The following is a 19536-nucleotide window of genomic DNA, read 5'->3' as shown; positions in this document are numbered from 1 at the left end:
TTGCATTTTAATATCACTAGACTGCTAATATAAAATGATATTTGCATTTTTGAGATAAACCCTGCCTGATCTTTTGGCTTCCCATTGTGTTAGATTTACCAGAATTTCATTTTGAGTTCAGGTATAGTCCACTACTAGCAGATTAGGTAGTTATTTTTTGTCCTATTCCTCTTATGTTTTTAGAATTGAGGTTATACCCAGCTTCATAACATGAATATTACCTGTTGCTTAAAATTTTGGAAGAAATCATAAAATTTCTAATTTTTCTTTCAGTTTGTTTCACCTTATTACTCTTCTCAGGTTTTCTTTTAGCTCTTGGGGAAATTTTACTTTTTTTGTTTGTTTGTTTTCTATTTTCTAAAAATCCATTTCATTGAGACTTCTAAATCGATACTAGTAGAGATTCATACATGGTGTTATAATTTTTATTAGATTTCCTTTTTGATTTTTGTTTTTTGTGTTTTTTTTTAATTTTCTTGATGCAGACAATCTTAGTCTTTTCAAAGAAACAGATCCTAATTTGTTACATTCTGTTACGTTCTGTTTCTAACTCATTATTTTCTGTTTTGTTTTTTTCTTTTTTATAAAGTTTATTTCCTTTTCTTATATCTGGAATTGATTTCTATGTATCTTTGTTTTATTCTTTAACAATGAAATAATCTTAGGCTGTAAATTCCACACCCCTCTCCGCCCCCCAACCCCCCACACACACACAACAGAGTTTTGCTATTGTCACCGAGGCTGGAGTGCAATGACATGATATCAGGTCACTGCAGCCTCTGCCTTCAGGGTTCAGGTAATTCTCTTGCCTCAGCCTCCCGAGTAGCTGGGATTACAGGCATGCGCCACCATGCCTGGCTAATTTTTGTATTTTTAGTAGAGATAGGGTTTCACCATATTGGCCAGGCTAGTCTCGAACTGCTTACCTCAAGTGATCTGCCTTCCTCAGCCTCCCAAAGTGCTGGGATTACAGGCATGAGCCACTGTGCCCAACCTAATTTTTGTATTTTTAGTAGAGACGGGGTTTCACCATGTTGGCCAGACTGGTCTGTAACTCCTGACCTTATGTGATCCGCCCACCTCAGTCTCCCAAAGTGCTGGGATTATAGGTGTGAGGCACCACTCCCAGTCCCCCTCCTGTCCATTCTTGAAGTCTCAGCTTAAACATCACTTTATATGGAAAGCTTTACGTTAATCTACTCCTACGCTTCACCTTCCTTCCCAGACTATGTTTGAATCTCCTTCCATATGCTTTCACAGAACCCTGTAACATGTCCCTGTCAAAGCATTTATCATATTGCATAGTTATTATTATCATTATTGTTTAGCTATTCTTATTCTTTCCAAGATGATTATAAGAACTCTCTAAGTAGTCTGTGGGTTCTCAATTATGATTTTTCTCCATAACAGTTTATCTTGGTACTAGATGGTCAAGTCCTTGGGAACAGGAATCATACCGCTTTTTCTGTCTTGCTTACCTCAGAACAATATAGCTCCTACCTCTACTGCTATATTGAAACTGTCTTTCTGAAGGTTAGTATCCTGACCATCAAGTCTAAAGTTCTTTTAGTCCTCACCAACCTCATTCATTTACCTAATTAAATTTAAATTTAACTTCATAGGTGTGTGTGGTGTTTAGATTTACAAAAGAACTGATAGGAAAGTAGAGTTTCCATATATTCTCCATTCCCCCTGTACAGTTTCCCCTATTATTTACATCTTACGTTAGTATCTGAAGTCCAAACTTTACATTAGGGTTCATTCTTTGTATTGGTTTTGATAAATGTGTACTGACATGTATCTACCATTAGAGTATCACACAGAATAGTTTCACTGCTCTAAAAATCTATTGTATATTAAATCCCCTAAATATCTAATACTGTTATCTATTCTGTCTTTAAAATTCTCTCAATCATTTTAAAGTCCTCTCCCCCAACTTCTATGACACTAAAATTACTCAGTTCAACTCCTAATTCTCTGATTATTTCAGGTCTTCACTGGTTCATTTTCTGTTTCTTACCTTCAAAACATAGGTATCTCTCTCATTTTTCTTTTACCTGCCTCTCTACTATCATTTCTAGGTCACATTTCTTTTCAAAATGGGATCTTCCTCCTGATGGTCATATTTATGTTTAGAAGTACCCTTTGAGAGTTACCCAAATTTGACCATTTCCTTTCCCTTGCCTTAAGTTTTCATAATCATGATGTCCATTCTTCTTCTTATCTCTCAATTATGTCTCTTCTTGCCTTTACTGCTCCCAACTCATTGATTCATGTCCTTATGCCTTCTTTCCAAGACAGTTTTAACAACTGTCTAAGTACTCTGTGGGATCTCATCTCCTGACTCTTCCCCGTCTAGACAATCTGGACCACTGACATAATCTTTCTAACGTAAAAATTTGTTCATGAGAACACTCCTTAGTGACTCCCTAATAATGCCTGACCAGACCCTTCAGTCTAGAGCTCAATCCATACCAGCCATCTTGGCTATTCAGTTTCTTTAAATTACCTTTTTTATTTCTTGGCTCCTGCTAAACTGCCTCCATTCTCATACATACCTTGGATGAATTGTGGTATGAATACACACCTCAATTCTTATACAAACCTCCATTCTCATACATACCTTGAAGGGGAGACATTGCCTTGAGGCAGCATAAATTTTTTTATACACTAAATTAAATGAATGTGGGGCATTTATTTGTTTGCTTTTTAAAAATAATTTTAAAGAAAACTACATTTTTTAATACAATGAGCTCAAGTAAAAATTCATTCTAATTATATGACAGTAAGACAGCTTTTGAGCTTTCTTAAACCAGGAAACCTGGAAACAAACCTGATTACTTGTCTAGGGAGGAAGAAAATGAAAGATTACTTTGTTAGCAGACTTACCTCACTAGACCATTTATAGATTCTTTATTTTCTTTGCCTAGACTAATTGTTTCCTATTCCTTGTGGTTGAACCACCAGAGTTTTAAATTTCAAATCACAAAATGATATGTATTATTATTTTATTGCAAAGTATATACAGGGATTTAGAAATGCTTAAAACTTGACAGATGTCACTTTGAGTTTCCAGTAGTGAGCTAATAATATTTTGCCAGTACTATACGTATTCTTATAGAACATTTGTAGTTGCAAGTTCACTAATTTTAATTATTTTTTCTAATACATTTGCCTCATTATTCACTATTGTGGTGCATATTAATCTAATGACAATATAACAAACATTTTAGCAGCCATAGTTAGTAAGTAGAAAAATAAGAAGGAATAGTGAAAGATTAATTGACATAAAGGGCAGGTGAACTCTGCTTCTCTTTTATTGCATTTTAAAGATTCATTTTTCTGTTTTTTTCCTATATGGCACATATACTTCTCTCAGCTTTTAAATTTATATAGTATTAGATGAAGATTTCTATCCAGCTCTTCCCAATTTTATAAATTATTATTTATAAGCTCTAATTGATAGCCCTTTACCTAAAAAAGCAAAACACTGAGAAGTTTTTTTCTTTCACAATTAGAATTTACACATAATAGATTATGCTTTCAAATTAAAATTTTAATAGTTTGAGACATAATTTACATACAATACAATTAATTCATTTAAAATGTACATATTTTTAGTATATTCACGGGGTTGTACAACTATCACCCCAATCTAATTTTTAGGTTATTTTACTTCCTCTGAAAAGAAACCTGGTATCCATTACCAGCCTTTCTTTCCTCCTATCCCTAGATAACACATATCTACTTTCTGTCTCTATAAATGTGCCTATTCTGGACACTTCATATAAATGGAATCAAATAATATATGGGTTTTTGTGGCAGCTTTTCTTACTTAGCATGATGATTTCAAAGTTCATTCATGATGCAGCATGTTTCTACTTTATTTCTTTTTATTACCAGAAACCATTTCATTATATTGATAAATATCTGTTTATCCATTCATCAGTTGATGGACATTTCAGTTGGTTTCACTTTTGGGCTAATACGAATAATGCTGCTGTGAACATTCATGTTCAGTTTTTTGTGTGGACATGTTTTGAATATATACCTAGGAGTAGAATTGCTGGATGATATGATAACTCTCTGTTTCACCATTGGAGGAACTGCAAACTGTTTTACACACCAGCTGTACCATTTTACATTCCCACCAGTGATGTATGAGTGTTACATGCTCTCTGTGCCCTAGCCTATACTTGTTACTGTCATTCTTTTTTATTATACTCATCTTAGTGGATATGAAGTGGTATCTTGTGAGTTTGTCGGACTTTTTTAGTATTGTTTTTTCCTGTACAGCTTTGATCAGCCTAAAATATCTCATGATTTTTATTTGCATTTCCCTAATGACTTATCATGAGTATTTTTCATTGCTATGATAATTGGCTATGTATATGTTGTTTGAAAAAATGTCTATTTAAATGTGTACTGGGTTGAATAGTATTCTCTCAGAATCTCATGTCCACCCTGAAACTCAGAGTTCAATTTGGAAGTAGTGTTTTCAGAATTATGATGAGGTCACACTGTACTAGATTTGGCCCTAAATCTGATTACTTGTGTCCTTATAAGAAAGCCATGTGAAGAAACACTTCTGCATACAGAGGAAAGATGCCTTTGTAAAGATAGAGGCAGAAACTGTAGTCATAGAGCCACAAGCCAAGGAATGCTGAAGAATTGTCAGCAACAACTGGAATCTTAGAAGAGGCAAGGAAGGATGCTCCCCTACAACCTTTAGAAGGAGCATGGCCCTGTGCCTTGATTTCTGACTTTTAGCATGCAGCACTGTGAGAGGATAAATATTTTTTGTTGAGAGCAACTTAGTTTGCATAATTTGTTACAGAAACCCTAGGAAAATAATACAAACGTCTTTGCCTATTTTTAAAATTGGGTTATGTGAGCGGACGTGGAGGCTCACACCTGTAATCCCAGCACTTTGGGAGGCCAAGGCAGGCGGATCACATGAGGTCAGGAGTTCAAGACCAGCCTGGCCAACATAGTGAAACCTCATCTCTACTAAAAATACAAAAATTAGCCAAGTATGGTGGTGCACACCTGTAATCCCTGTTACGCAGGAGGCTGAGACACAAGAATCACTTGAACCCAAGAGGCAGAGGCTGCAGTGAGCCGACATTATGCTGCTGCACTCCAGCCTAGATGACAGAGGGAGACTCCATCTCAAAAAAAAAAAAAGTGAATAAAATAAAAAATAAAATAGAATTGGGCTTTTACTATTGACTTTAAAGTTCTTTGCGTGTGTGTTCTAGATACAAGTTCTTTATCAGATATATGATTTGCAATTTTTTTCTCATTCTGTAAATTGTCATTTCACTTTCATGATGGTATCATTCATAGCACAAAAAATTTAATTTTGATAAAGTTCAGTTTGCCTATTTTCTTTTGTCACTTGTGCTTTTGTGTTGTATTTAAGAAGACCTTGTCTAGGCCAGGCGCGGTGGCTCATGCCTGTAATCCCAGCACTTTGGGAGGCCAAGGCGGGCGGATCACGAGGTCAGGAGATCGAGACCATCCTGGCTAACATGGTGAAACCCCGTCTCTACTAAAAATTCAAAAAAATAGCTAGGCGTGATGCTGGGTGCCTATAGTCCCAGCCACTTAGGAGGCTGAGGCAGGAGAATGGCTTGAACCTGAGAGGCAGAGCTTGCAGTGAGCCAGGATTGCACCACTACACTCCAGCCTGGGCGACAGAGTGAGACTCCGTCTCAAAAAAAAAAAAAGAAGACCTTGCCCAATGTAAGATCCTTTGGGGTTTTTTTTTGTTTTTTTTTTTTATGAGTTTTATCGTTTTAGCCCTTATATTTTTTATTTATGAGTCATTTGATTCAATTTTTTATATGGTGTAAGAATCTGACTTCATTTTTTTTTTTTTTTTTAAACAGAGTCTCATTCTGTCACCCAGGCTGAAGTACGGTGGTGCAGTCACAGCTCACTGCAGCCTCAACCTCCTGGGCTCAAGTGATCTTCCTGCGTCAGCCTCCCAGGTAGCTGGGACTGCAGGCGCATGCCACCATGCCTGGCCAATTTTTAAATTTTTGTAGAGATGAGGTCTCATTTTGTTGCCTAGGCTGGTCTTGAGCTCCTGTGCTCTAGCAATCTTCCTAACAGCCTCCCAGAGTGCTGGGATTACAGGTGTGAGCCATTGTGCTTGGCCCCAACTTCATTCTTTTTCATGTAGATACCTAGTTGTCCCAGTATCATTTGTTGAAAACACTATTCATTGAAATGTCTTGATACCATTATCAAAAAGCTATTAACTATAAATATGAGTTATTTCTGATCACATGATTCTGTTCCACTGATTTTTGTCTCATCTTGCATCAGTACTATGAGTGCTTTGATGACTTTTGTAGCAAGTTTTGAAATCAAGAAGTATGAGTTCTCCAATTCCATTCTTTTTCAAGATTGTTTTGGCCATTTTGGGGCTATTACATTTCCCTGTGAATTTTAGGATGAGCTTGTCAATTTCAGAGGGTTTTTTTTTTCCTTTTTTCTCTTTTTATTTTTAGTGGGGATAGAGTCTCACTCTTTTGCCCAGCCTGGAGTGCAATGGCATGATCAGAGCTCACTGCAGCCTGGAATTCCTGGGTTCAAGTGATCCTCCCACCTCACCTCATTCTCCCCAGTAGCGAGGACTACAGGCATGTGCCACCATGCCAGGCCAATTTTTTTTTTTTTAGAGATGGGGTCTCACTGTGTTGCCCGGGCTGGGTGTTTTTCTTTTTTCTTTTTCTTTTTTTTTTTTTCTTTTTTGAGTTGGAGTCTCTCTCTGTTGCCAGGCTGGAGTGCAGTGGCACGATCTCAGGGCTCACTGCATCCTCCACCTCCTGGGTTCAAGCGATTCTCCTGCCTCAGCCTCCCGAGTAGCTGGGACTACAGGTACACACAACCACACCCAGCTAATTTTTGTATTTTTAGTAGAGATGAGGTTTCACCATGTTGGCCAGGATGGTCTCGCCCTCTTGATCTCTTGACCTCATGATCCACCTGCCTTGGTCTCCCTAAGTGCTGGGATTACAGGTGTGAGCCACCATGCCTGGCCCCAGGCTGGTCTTAAACTCCTGGCCTCAAGCAGTCCTCCTGCCTCAGCCTCACAAAGTGTTGGGATTACAGGCATGAGCGACCACACTCAGGCAAACTTGCCAATTTCTATTATCAAAGGCAGCTGGGATTTTGATAGGGATTACATTAAATCTGTAGATCAGTTTGGGGGATGCTATCATCTTAACAATATTAAGTGTTTAGGCCCATGAACATGAGTGTTTTTAAATGTAGATCTTTAATTTCTTTCAACAGTGTTTTATAATTTTCAAAATACAAGTTTTGCACTTCATAGTAAATTTATACCCAAGTATTACTCTTTTTGGTGCTATTATAAAAGGATTTTAAAATTTTGTTTTTTGTTTTGGATTGTTTATTGCTAGTGTATAGAACTTCAGTTTTTGTATATTTGATCTTATATCTTGCAGCCTTGCTGAACTTGCTTATTAGCTCTAATAGCCTTTTTAGCAGATTCCTTAGGATTTTCTATATAAAAAAATCACCTCATGTGCAAGTCAGATATTTTTACTTCTTCCTTTCTAGTCAAATTATTAATTCAAGGTCTTCATTTGTTATAGGTCTGTTCGGGTATTCTGTTTCTTTTTAAGGTTGGTTTTAGAAATTGTGTCTTTCGGCCAGATGCCAAATCTGTAATCCCAGCACTTTAGGAGGCTGAGGCGGTGGATCACGAGGTCAGGAGATGATAACCAGCCTGGCTAACATGGTGAAACCCCATCTCTACTAAAAATACAACAAATTAGCCTTGTGTGGTGGCAGGCGCCTGTAGTCCCAGCTACTTGGGAGGCTGAGGCAGGAGAATGGCGTGAACCCAGGAAGCGGAGCTTGCAGTGAGCAGAGATCGCACCACTGCACTCCAGCCTGGGCGACAGAGCGAGACTCCATCTCAAAAAAAAAAGAAATTGTGTCTTTCTTGGAATTTGTTCATTTTATGTAATTTAATTTGTTGACATACGAAGGCTTATAGCATTTCCTTATAATATTTTTTATTCCTGTAAAATATTTAGTGGTGTCCCTTCTTTCTTTCCTGATAGTCATTTTGAGTCTTTTTTTATTGCTCAGTCTAGCTAAAGATGGCTAATTTTGTTGATCATCTTAAAGAGCCAACTTTTGGATTCATTGATTTTTTTCTCTATTGTTTTTCTCTTCTATTTTATTTATTTCCACTGTAGTCTTTATTATTTTCTTTTCTTTCTTCTGCTTGCTTTGAATTTAGTTGCGGTTTTTTTTGGTTTTTTGGGGGGGTTTTTTTTTTGTTTTGTTTTGCTTTTGAGACAGGGTCTCACTGTGTCACCCAGGCTGGAGTGCAGTGGCACAGTCATGGCTCACTGCAGCCTGGAACTCCCAGGCTCAAGTGATCCTCCCATCTTAGCCTCCCCAAGTAACTGGGACCACTGGTGTGTACCATCACACACAGCTGGTTTTTTTCTTTTTGTAGAGATGGGGTCTCACTGTATTGCCTAGGGTGGTCTCGAACTTCTGGGCTCAAGCAGTTTTTCTACCTTGGGCTCCGCAAGTACTAGGATTACAGGTATGAATCACTGTGCCAGTTTTGTAAGGTGGAAGGTTTGGTTATTGGTGTGAAATCTTTTTTAAAACTTTTTTTTCTTTCATTCTCAAAGGAGGTGAATGAAATCCTTTTTAGTAGAGGCATTTAGATCTGTAAATTTCCCAATGAGCACTGCTTTACTTATAGGCCACATTTTCATTCATTCTCTCTTTTTATTTTCATTTTTTATTTTCATTCATCTCTTAAGTATTTTCTCATTTCCCTTGAGATTTATTCTTTGACCCACTGGTAATTTAGGAATGTATTGTTACATTTTCACACATTTGTGAATTACCCAAATTTTCTTTCATTGATTTCTACTTTCATTCCATTGTGGATAAAAAATATACCTTGCATGATTTCAAATCGTTTAAATTTATCAAGGCTTGTTTTATGGTCTGTCCTGGAAGTTGTTTCACATATGCTTGAGAAGAATGTGTTTTTTGCTACTGTAAGATAGAGTAGTCTGTAGATGTCAGGTAGGTCTGGTTGTCATATTATTGTTCAAGTCTTCTGTTTCCTTGTTGATATTTTCTAGTTGTTCTGTCCATTATTGAAAGTGGGATATTAAAATCTTCAACTATTATTGAGGAAATGTCTGTTTCTGCCTTCAGTTCTGTCTTTGTTTTGCATCATGTATTTTGGGGCTCTGTTTTTGGGTGCATATATGTTTGTAATTTTCACCTTTTCCTGTTAGATTGACCTTGTATCATTATGAAATATCTGTATCTCTAACATTTTTTGTTTTAAAGTCTTATTTTAGTATAGCCATTGTAGCTCTTTTGGTTTCTATTTTATGGTACTTGTTTCCATTCCTTTGACTTCAACTTTGTCTGTGTCTTTGAATCCAAAAATATATTGTTGGTTGTTGTTTGCTTGTTCATTTGTTTATTTTCTAGCAACTTGGTCTCTCCACAATAATTAGCCTCTGATCTCCCTGCTCAGATTTTTTAAAAATTGTTTTTCTTTTAGCCTGGCTAATGAGGGGTCTTCCCTGGGTTATCACATACTTATTGGTCAAAATTTGTGCTTAGTCCTCCTTACCAGTTTGATTTTTTTTCCCCCTTATCATTTGATTTTTATCATTTACTGTTGGATGTATGTGACTTGGAGACTGCTATCACAGTTGAGGGTGTGTTTGTTTTTTTGTCCCACATTCACCAGGAGACTAATAGCTTGAAGGTTCACTCCTGATTACTCCGAAGAGGGTACAGCCTTGGGTATGCACACAGTCTTCCAGACTGCAAGGAATGACTGGATGTTATTTTTAAGTCTTAGCCTCCCAGGAGTCAACCCTGAGTTCAGGTTATTCAGTGCCAGTGAGGATTTACCTTGTTTTGATAAGTCTCTGTGTGACTTGGGGAATGCTTTCATGTCTGTCCATCCTACATCTTACTCTAATTGTTCCTTATTGGGTGCAGCCTAGTGCATGTGCATAGGGTTTTTGACCTCCAAAATTGACTGTGATTCCACAAAGGGTCCTTCTTGGCTGTCTCATTTCCTGATTCTATTAAAGTTCTAGCTGTTTTGCTTGTCATAGGGCTGCCAGCTTCTCTTAATTGCTTTCCTCCAAGCTCTGTTGCAAATAATGTCAGCCCTTTCAGGCAGAACTGCTACAGAGTTCTTCGTCCTTATAACCTACTTTTCACCCTGGGCAAAACCTATCTCTCACTACACCTGACCTGGGGTCATGGATCAGCTTTTCCTGGAGTGACAGGGTCACTCTACAAGTCAGCACCTGGGAGGAGTTGGCAGTCCCTGGTCTTAGCTCGCTCTCCTGGCAGAATCTCTACCCTGTGAGCAAGCTAGAATGGAGAAGATTGAGACCCTCAACGTTTTGCTTCCGGAGCTTCTGCCCTAAGAGAGGGAGGGAAGGAGAGGAGACCTGGTTCTTTCAACCACACCTATCTAAAATAGATCTTCTCTAACATGGGGCTGGAGAAGGATGAGAAATGCCTCTAGTAACCTTTGTCTTCCATGGGGAAACCATAGCTCCAGATTGGAAGCTGGAGAGAGAGGGAACCTCTGTCTTCTAGGCCTGAGTAGGATGCCCAGGGCAAAACTTCTGCAACATTGAGCTGAGGGAGTGGGGCAAGGAAACAAGTTGTAATTCATATAGCAAAAGCTCTGTGTTGTTACTGAGATTTACTGAGTTTTCTTGAACGAATGTTTCCATGTTTGCTCTATGACTTTAGGACAGTATACAGGGACTTTAAATAATGTTTTAAATTTTTTCAACAGATAAGCTGTGTTTTGCTTGGGAGAGAGGCTGTGTAGATCCTTATTCTGCAGATTTGGAAGTCTTCCCAACCCCACATCATATTTTACTGCTTACACTAGCATATCCTGATGACACATCTGACACACTGAAAGTCTGCCTATGTGCTCATCACCTAAAGTAAAATATTCCATTATTGAAAGCAGCTGAAACATCTTTCTTGCTGATATTGAACCCACTATCATGATTTGGTAACTTGCTCCAGATGTGTGGGAAAATTTGGTTGTCATACTCAATTTTTTAAAGAACTTTAATTCTTATTTACTTGTTGTTGTTGTTGCAGGGTTTGTTTTTTTTTTAATTCCTACATGATATAGTAGTGAAAACTTTACTAATGGTCTTAAAGTTTTTTAACCCAAGCTTTGTTAAATCAACCTAAAGTAAATGTAGCATGACTTAGCTTGGAAAGCCAAATTGCAAAGCTAAATTTCAAACAAGAAATGTGCTTTTATGAACACTTTTAATTTTAGAGAGAACTAAAAATAAAATGTCTAAGAACTTGGCTGTTACTCCATACAGTTTTATATTTGTAAACAAACTGCATAACTATACTTTCATCAACGTTGGACCACATATACGACAGTAGTCCCATAAGATTTGAATACATTGTTTTTGCTGCGCCCTTTTTGTTTATGTGTATTTGTATACACAAATACTTAACAATATGTTACAATTGCCTACAGTATTCCTACAGTAACATGTTGTACAGATTTGTAGCTTAGTAACAATAGGCTATACCTGATAGCCAAGGTTGTGTAGTAGTCTGTACCATCTAGGTTTATGTGAGTACATCTATAATGTTCACACACAATAACAGAATTGCCTAAAGACACATTTCTCAGAATGTATCCCTGTTGTTAAGCAACACTTAACTATGGGTGTTTCTTCTACATTGTAAGTACTTTGAAGGATTGGGTCCTTTCTCACTCATCTCTGTACTCCTACCTAGTTCTAAAATGTAGTCCCTTCAACCAGCGATTCGGCTACATTGCAAAACAGACAATTCTTGAGATGCTTTATGTATGCACACCTATGTGTCCTTCCTGATGCTCTTTCTCTTCATTTGTCGAATCTTTCTTACCTTCATCTAACTCAATTTTATCTTCTCCTTTAAGTTTCTGTTTCTGAAGTCAAAAATGATCATGCCTGTCTTTGATTCCAATGGCAATTTTGTAGTAATGTTTTACTTACATTGCATTTATATCTCCTGTAGACTATAAGATCTAATCCTTTTTAATCTTTTTATTGCTACATACTTTGTACATAGAACTTAATTGTTGGATGAATGAGTAGATAAAATGGTGATTAAATCAGTGGTGTAATCTTTTGTTTTATAGCCGAGAGACACACAAGATTGCAGTATTTTATGTTGCTGAAGGACAAGAAGACAAACACTCCATTCTCACCAATACAGGAGGAAGTCAAGCATATGAAGATTTTGTAGCTGGTCTTGGTTGGGAGGTATTATTTTTAAATTATACGAAATATTTATATTTGGAAGCATAAGGTTTTCTTTCTTTTTTTTTTCCTAGCTTATTACAGAAGTATTATTTTAGGAGATACAACAGCTTAACAACTAGTTTGTTATTGTTTCTGCCTTCCATTTTGTCTGCACATACAGCAGCAGTTAGGACTTTGAAAGGAAAGGTGTTGACTATTTTATGAGACAGTATATTGTGAAAGAGTACTAAACTCATAGGTTTATAAGATCTGGATTTTCCTTACAGCTGTGACCACTGGACTGGTGGTCTTCAAACTAGGACCTTATGGCTACACAAAGGCTTTCCAGGAATATGTGGGTATACATAGTTTTGAGGAAACTAGCTTCCAGATCCTCAAGTTTACCAAAACTAATGCCAGAAAACCCTTCTGCAGTCTCTTGTCTCTCATTTACTTTGTAAAAGAAAGGCATGCTACTCACCCACCCCAAATCATACAGTGTCCCAGAGGGTTTTAGCACCAACAAAATAGACAGTTCTAGTGGGTATACTTTTAGGAGAAAGTCCCTGCCAGCAAAACAAGAAATTTTGAAAGGTGTTATACTTTATGTCATTCAAGAAACCAACCCATGTCAAGATTCCTGTACCAAATCTGTCTATCTTAAAATTATAACTCAGAAGGTAGGTATTTGTCATAAGGATTTGGATGAATATGTTTATTTGAATTGAAAAATGAAGTATCAGACATGTTCTAACAGAAAGTAAATCTGATGTGGCTGATTGACTTGTGATCAATATAATACCAGACACTTTACATATATTGAATCAGCCAAATCTGTAGCTCCAAGATTTTGATGAAAATATATTTAAAGCACATATATTTATTATATAGTACACTGGAAATGGTATCCTTGGCTACCATTTAAATTTTTATGAAAAATTTTATTATAGTTTTCAATTTAATAGTTTCCCAAAATTGCTGGGGAGAGTATATGAGCAAAATTGTTAAAGAGCACTGCATTAGACTATAAGCTTGTAGAGGGCAGGCACTTTCATCTCAGTGATTTTTTTTTTTTTTTTAAATTCCCAGTGTCTTTCACAGTGTCTGATATGTAAGCCTTTAGTGTTTTATATATATTTTTATGGCTAATCTAACCTTTTTTTAATGATTTTTTTCTTTGGGATACATAGCTTATTTATAAATGTGTAGTTTAATTTCAAAATATGTGAGTTTTTTCTAGATATCGTTATTGATACTTAATTCTATCCCATTGTGATTATAGAATATACTCTGTAAGATTTCAGTATTTTGAAATATAATGTATCTCAGTATAGGTACCCTATTCCCTTGAAAAGAATGTGTATATTCTGTAGTTATTGAGTGTAATGAACTAGGTATGTCAGTTAGGTTGAGGTGGTTGTTGGTAGTATTTAGATCAGTATGTTTTTACTGACTTCATTTCTTTTAAAAATTTTTATTGCTACATAATAATTGTACATATTTATGTGGAACATATAATTTTGATAAGTGCATACAATGTGTAGTGATCAGTTCAGGATATTTAGGATACCCATCACTTCAAACATTTATCATTTGTGTTGGAAACATTTCAAATCTCCTCTTCTAACTATTTTGAAATAAACAACATTTTGTTATTAACTATAGTCATGCTAATGTGCTATTGAACTGTAGGACTTATTCCTTCCATCTCACTATATGTTTTGTCTTCGTTAGCCAGCCTATCTTCATCTCCACACCACAACCACCACCTTCACCAGTCTCTGGTAACTGTCATTCTATTTGTTACCTCCATGAGATCAACTTTTTTAGCTCCCACATCTGAGTGAGAACGTGTAATGTTTGTCTTTCTGTGTCTGGTTTATTTGTCTTAACATAATGACCTCCAATTCCATCCATGCTTCTGCAAATGATAGGATTCTATTCCTTTTTATGACTGAATAGTATTGCATTGTGATACATACCACATTTTCTTTATTCAGTCATCTGTTGATGGATATTTAGGTTGTTTCCATATCTTGGCTGTTGTGAGTAAAGCTGCAATAAATATGGCAGTGCAGGTATCCCTTTGATACACTGATTTCCTTTTTTTTGAATAAATACCCAGTAGTGGGATTTATGGATCATATTAACCTGCTGTTTTACCTTAAGTGAGTTAGTTAAGCTCTGTATGCCTCTTTACTTATTTGTCAAAGGTAATATACTTTTTTACCCAACAGAGGTGATGTGAAGTTCAATTGAGCTTATATATGTGAAAATGCTTTGAAAAGTACAAAAAAAAAACCCTAAGTAGATTTTCTGTTAAAATGTAAAATACCATAAAAGTATTAGTAAAAGTAAGGGAGACATGAAAAAGAACAAGTTAGGAATATTTACACTTCTTGATTTCAAAACTTAATACAGAGCAATGCTAATCAAGGTAGTGTGGATAGATCCTGGGGCAGAACTTAGGAAAAAAAAAAAAAGAAGATAGTGTAGTACTGCTGGTACAAGGATAGACATATAGATCAATGGAATAGAATTGAGAGTCCAGAAATAAACCCCATATTTGTGGTCAGCCGTTTTTGACAAGGGTGCCACAACCATCCAATGGAGAAAGAATAGTCTTTTCAACAAATGGTGCTGAGACTATGAGCCATATGCAAAGAATGAAGCCAGACTCTTACCCCGTACCATGTACAAAAATTAACTCCAAATGGATCACAGACCTAAATGTAAGACCTAGAATTTTAAAACTTTAGAAGAAAATATAGGAGTAAATCCTCGTGATCTTGGATTTTGCAAAGGATTTTTAGATAAGACACAAAGCATGAGCAACAAAGACAGAACCAGATAATTGTACTTTATTAAAATTAAAATTTTTGTGCTTCAAGGTGAAGTCTGATAAGAGACTAGTATCTAGAATATACAAACAAGTTATACAAATCAATGATTAGAAGATACCCAACTAAAAAATGGTCAAAGGACCTAAATAGACATTTCTCCAGAAAAGATATATAAATGACCAATAAGCACATGAAAAGATGCTCAACATCCTTTGCTGTTGGGGAAATGCAAATCAAAACCATAGTAGGTATCACTTCACACCCATTAAGATAACTACAATCAGAAAGTCAGGTAATAACAACTGTTGGCTAGGATGAGGAGCAATCTGAACCCTCATACACGGCTAGTAGGTATGTAAAATGTGTAAACACTGTGGAAAACATTCTGGCAGTTCATCAAACAGTTAAATGTAGAGTTGCCATATGACCAAACAGTTCTACCCCCGAAGTATATACCCAAGGGAAATGAAAGCATATGTCCATGCAAAAGCCTGGCCATGAATGTTCGTGGCAGCATTATTTACTCTAGCAAAATGGTAGAAACAACCCAGATGTCCATCAGTGGATGAATGGCTAAACTGTGGTGTATCCAATAAAAGGGAATATTATTCAGTCATAAAACAGAACAAAGTGATTATGTGCTACAGCATGAATGTACCTTGAAAACATTGTGCTAAATGAAAGAAACCAATCATCAAGATCACATATTAATGGTTCCTTTATATGTAATATCCACAATAGGTATATCTATAGAGACAGAAAGTAGGTTAATGGTTGCTTAGGGCTGGTTAGGGGCATGAGAGAGGAGGGGGGTGACAACTAAAAGATACGGGGTTTCTTTGGGAAGTGATGAAAATGTTCTATAATTGACTGTAGTGATGATTGCACTTAACTGTGAATATCCTGAAATCCATTAAATTGTACAGAGGAGATTTCCACTTCTGGGAAAGTCAAATAGATATACTTTCTATATTCTTCCTACTGAGTACAATAAGCATAAGACATTACATATAAAACAAGCATAAGAAGACTCTGAAAGATGGAGAGAAGACAGAATAACTAGGGACTTTAGGACTGAAGAATGACATAGTGGTGCATTTTCTGGATTTTCTTTTTTGCCTCATATATCCCAGACTTGGAGTTGAAGAAGCCAGCAACCTAGAAACACCAATGGGTGCAGACAAAAAGCACCAACCAAAGCCTGCTCTTTCTAGCTAAAGGACCAGGAAAGGAGCAACCTAAAAAGGCAGAAAAACATTTAGATAATAACTGCACTACTCCAGCCAACCACCACAGAAAATTCCTTGACCCCATCCCCACCCTGACAGCAAAGGTCAGGTAAAGAGCCTAGACTTGCATCTTCATGAGGCTGTAATGAGGTGCCCCCGACACCACACTGGAATAGTATCAAATAGTGCCGGAGAAGGCCAAGTAGAAATCCAAGACTTTCATGTCTACCAGTTGGTAATGAGTCTCCCGTTCACACCTAAGTGTCAGTGGAGACTACATGGGAAACGTAGAATTCCATCGCCACCAATATTATTGAGGCACCTGCTCTCCACTGGAGTCATTGCAGAGGAGGCCTTATGGAGAATTGGGACTTTTACCATCACCCAGGAGTAGTGAGGTCACCCTTACCGCTGTGTCAGTGAACATCACATAGGAAGCTAGAACTCCTGCCTCCGCATATCAGTAATGAGGATCGTCCCTGCTTCCCAGGTGTCAACAGAAATTGAGTAGAGAACATATAATTCCACCTCCACCTGGCATGAAACAAGTCAGCACTTTCACCTGATTCTCTGCTCTTTTCCCTGGTACAGCAGAGTCTTCAAACAACCAGCTAAAACAAGAATTTTAAGTAAGATCCAGAGTCTCATGAAAATGTGTACATTTCAGTAAAAAATTACGCATCATATCCAGAACCAGGAAAATCTCAAACTGAATTTTAGGAAAACAGCAGATGCCCACACCAAGATTACAAATATTTAAAGCAACCTTGATAGAAATGCTTCAGTAATTGGTAACACAACTGAAACAAATGAAAAATAGTCTCACCTAAGAAATAGAAAATGTAAAGAACAATCAAATGAAAGTTTTAGAGTGCAAAATATAATAACTGAAATAAAAGACTCTGTAGTTGCACCTAACGACCAAGTGGAGTGGGAATGGGGGTACAGAAGAATCAGTAAACTGGAAGATAAAACAGTAGAAACAGCCTGGACAGCAGAGAAAATAAACTTAGGCTGGGCATGGTGGCTTACACCTGTAACCCTAGCACTTTGCAAGGTTGAAGCTGGAGATTGCTTGAGCCAGGAGTTTTGAGACCAGCCTGGGTGGCATAGTGAGATCCCCTCTCTACAAAAAAAATACAAAAATTAGCCAGGTGTGGTGGTGGGCACCTGTGATCCCAGCTACTTGGGAGGATGATGGGAGGATTGCTTGAGTCCAGGAGGTAGAGGTTACAGTGAGTAAAGATCATGTCACTGCTCTCCAGCCTGGGTGACAGAGCAGACCCTGTCTCAAGAAAAGAAAAGAAAAAAAAAAGGAAAAGAAAAGAAACCTAAAAATAATGAACAGAGCATCAGGGACCTGAGGGACATTAACAAAAAAAATCTAGCATTCTGTTATCTGAGTCAAGAAGGAGAGGAGAAAGAGCCTGGTCTGAAAAAGTACTTGAAATACTTGAAGAAAGTGCTGAAAACTTCCTAAATTTGGTGAGAGACTTAAAGCTGTAGATTCAAAAAGCTCGGTGAAACCCAAACAGGATAAATCAAAAGAAATCTATAGTAACACATCATAATTTAATTTCTGAAAACTAAAGACAAAAATTCTTAAAAGCATCCAGAGAATAAGTGTACCTTATCTGTCGGGGGGAAACTATTAGAAAGATAGCAAATTTCTTATCAGAAACTGTGGAAGCCAGGGGAAGTGGCATAGCATTTTTTTAAGTGCTGAAAGAAAAGAACTGTCAACCCAGAATCTGTTTTTTTTTTTGTTTGTTTGTTTATTTGTCTATTTGTTTTGAGGTGGAATCTTGCTCTGTGGTTCAGGCTAGTGTGCAGTGGCACGATCTTGGCTCATTGCAACCTCCACCTCCTGGGTTCAAGTGATTCTTGTGCCTCAGCCTCCCAATGTAACTGGGATTACAGTCATGCACCACCACACTCAGCTAAATTTTTTTGTAATTTTGGTAGAGACAGGGTTTCACCATTTTGGCCAGGCTGGTCTCAAACTGCTGGCCTCAGGCAATCCTCCCGCCTCCCCCTCCCAAAGTGCTAGGATTACAGGCATGAGCCACTGTGCCCAGCAGACCCAGAATCTGACAGCTCGCAAACATATCCTTCAGGAATGAAGAGAAGGTCACAACATTCTCAAATGAAGAGAAACTTAGAGAACTTGTTACTAGCAGACCTACCCTAAAGCAATCACTGAAAGAAGTTCTATTAATAATAGAAAGCAAATGATAAAAGGAGGAACTCTGAAACATCAGGAAGGCAGACCATGGCAAGAAAAAATGGGTAAATATAATCAATGTGCTTTCTCATCTTGAGTTGTCTTAATTATTTTTGACTGTTGAAGCAAAAATTATAACACTGTCTGATGTGTTTTCAAATATATGTAGAGGAAATATTTATGACAATTATATTTCAAATGGGATGGTAAAGGAACATACAGTAAGGTAGAGTTACTTTACTTAAGCAGGTAAAATGACAACACTAGTAGGCTGTGATAAGCTATGTATATGTAATGTAATACATAGAGCAACCACTATAAAAGTATACAAAAATGTACACTCAAAAAAATGATAGATGAAAACAGAGTTCTAGAAAATGTTCAAGTAACCCACAGGAGGCAGGAAAAGTAAAACAGAGAAATGAAAAACATAGAAAACAAACAGAAAACAGAAAATAAGATGGCAAGCTTAAGCCCTAACCTGTCAATAATTGCATGAAATATAAATAATCTAAATGTACCAATTAAAAGAGATTGGCAGAGTGAATTAAAAAATATGACCCACCTATGTGTTACCTAAAAGAAACTCACTTGAAATACAAGAATATAGTCTGGGTGCAGTGGCTCACACCTGTAATCCCAGCACTTTGGGAGGCCAAGGTGGGTTGGTCACCTGAGGTCAGGAGTTCGAAACCAGCCTGGCCAACATGGTGAAACCCCCTCTGTACCAAAAGTGCAAAAAGTAGCCAGGCATGGTGGCGGGCACCTGAATCCCAGCTACTCAGGAGGCTGAGGCAGGAGAATTGCTTGAACCCGGGAGGCAGAGGTTGCAGTGAGCCAAGATCACGCCACTGCATTCCAGCCTGGGTGACAAGAGCAAGACTCCATCTCAAAGAAAAAGA

General features: G+C 37.3%; 1 protein-coding gene across 1 annotated transcript in view; it reads left to right on the top strand.

The window, feature by feature from the left end:
- The window catches only part of RALGAPA1 (Ral GTPase activating protein catalytic subunit alpha 1), a 301694-nt gene that overhangs the window by 218685 nt on the left and 63473 nt on the right, over nucleotides 1–19536 (top strand). The window contains exon 37 of the mRNA XM_017858547.1: nucleotides 12236–12359. Within this exon, the coding sequence (XP_017714036.1) occupies nucleotides 12236–12359 (124 nt within the window). The remainder of the gene's footprint in view (nucleotides 1–12235; nucleotides 12360–19536) is intronic.

The sequence above is a fragment of the Rhinopithecus bieti genome, unplaced genomic scaffold, assembly GCF_001698545.2.
Source record: "Rhinopithecus bieti isolate Rb0 unplaced genomic scaffold, ASM169854v2 scaffold_2435, whole genome shotgun sequence".
Lineage (NCBI taxonomy): Eukaryota > Metazoa > Chordata > Mammalia > Primates > Cercopithecidae > Rhinopithecus > Rhinopithecus bieti.
This window is presented reverse-complemented; position numbering and strand designations above follow the sequence as displayed.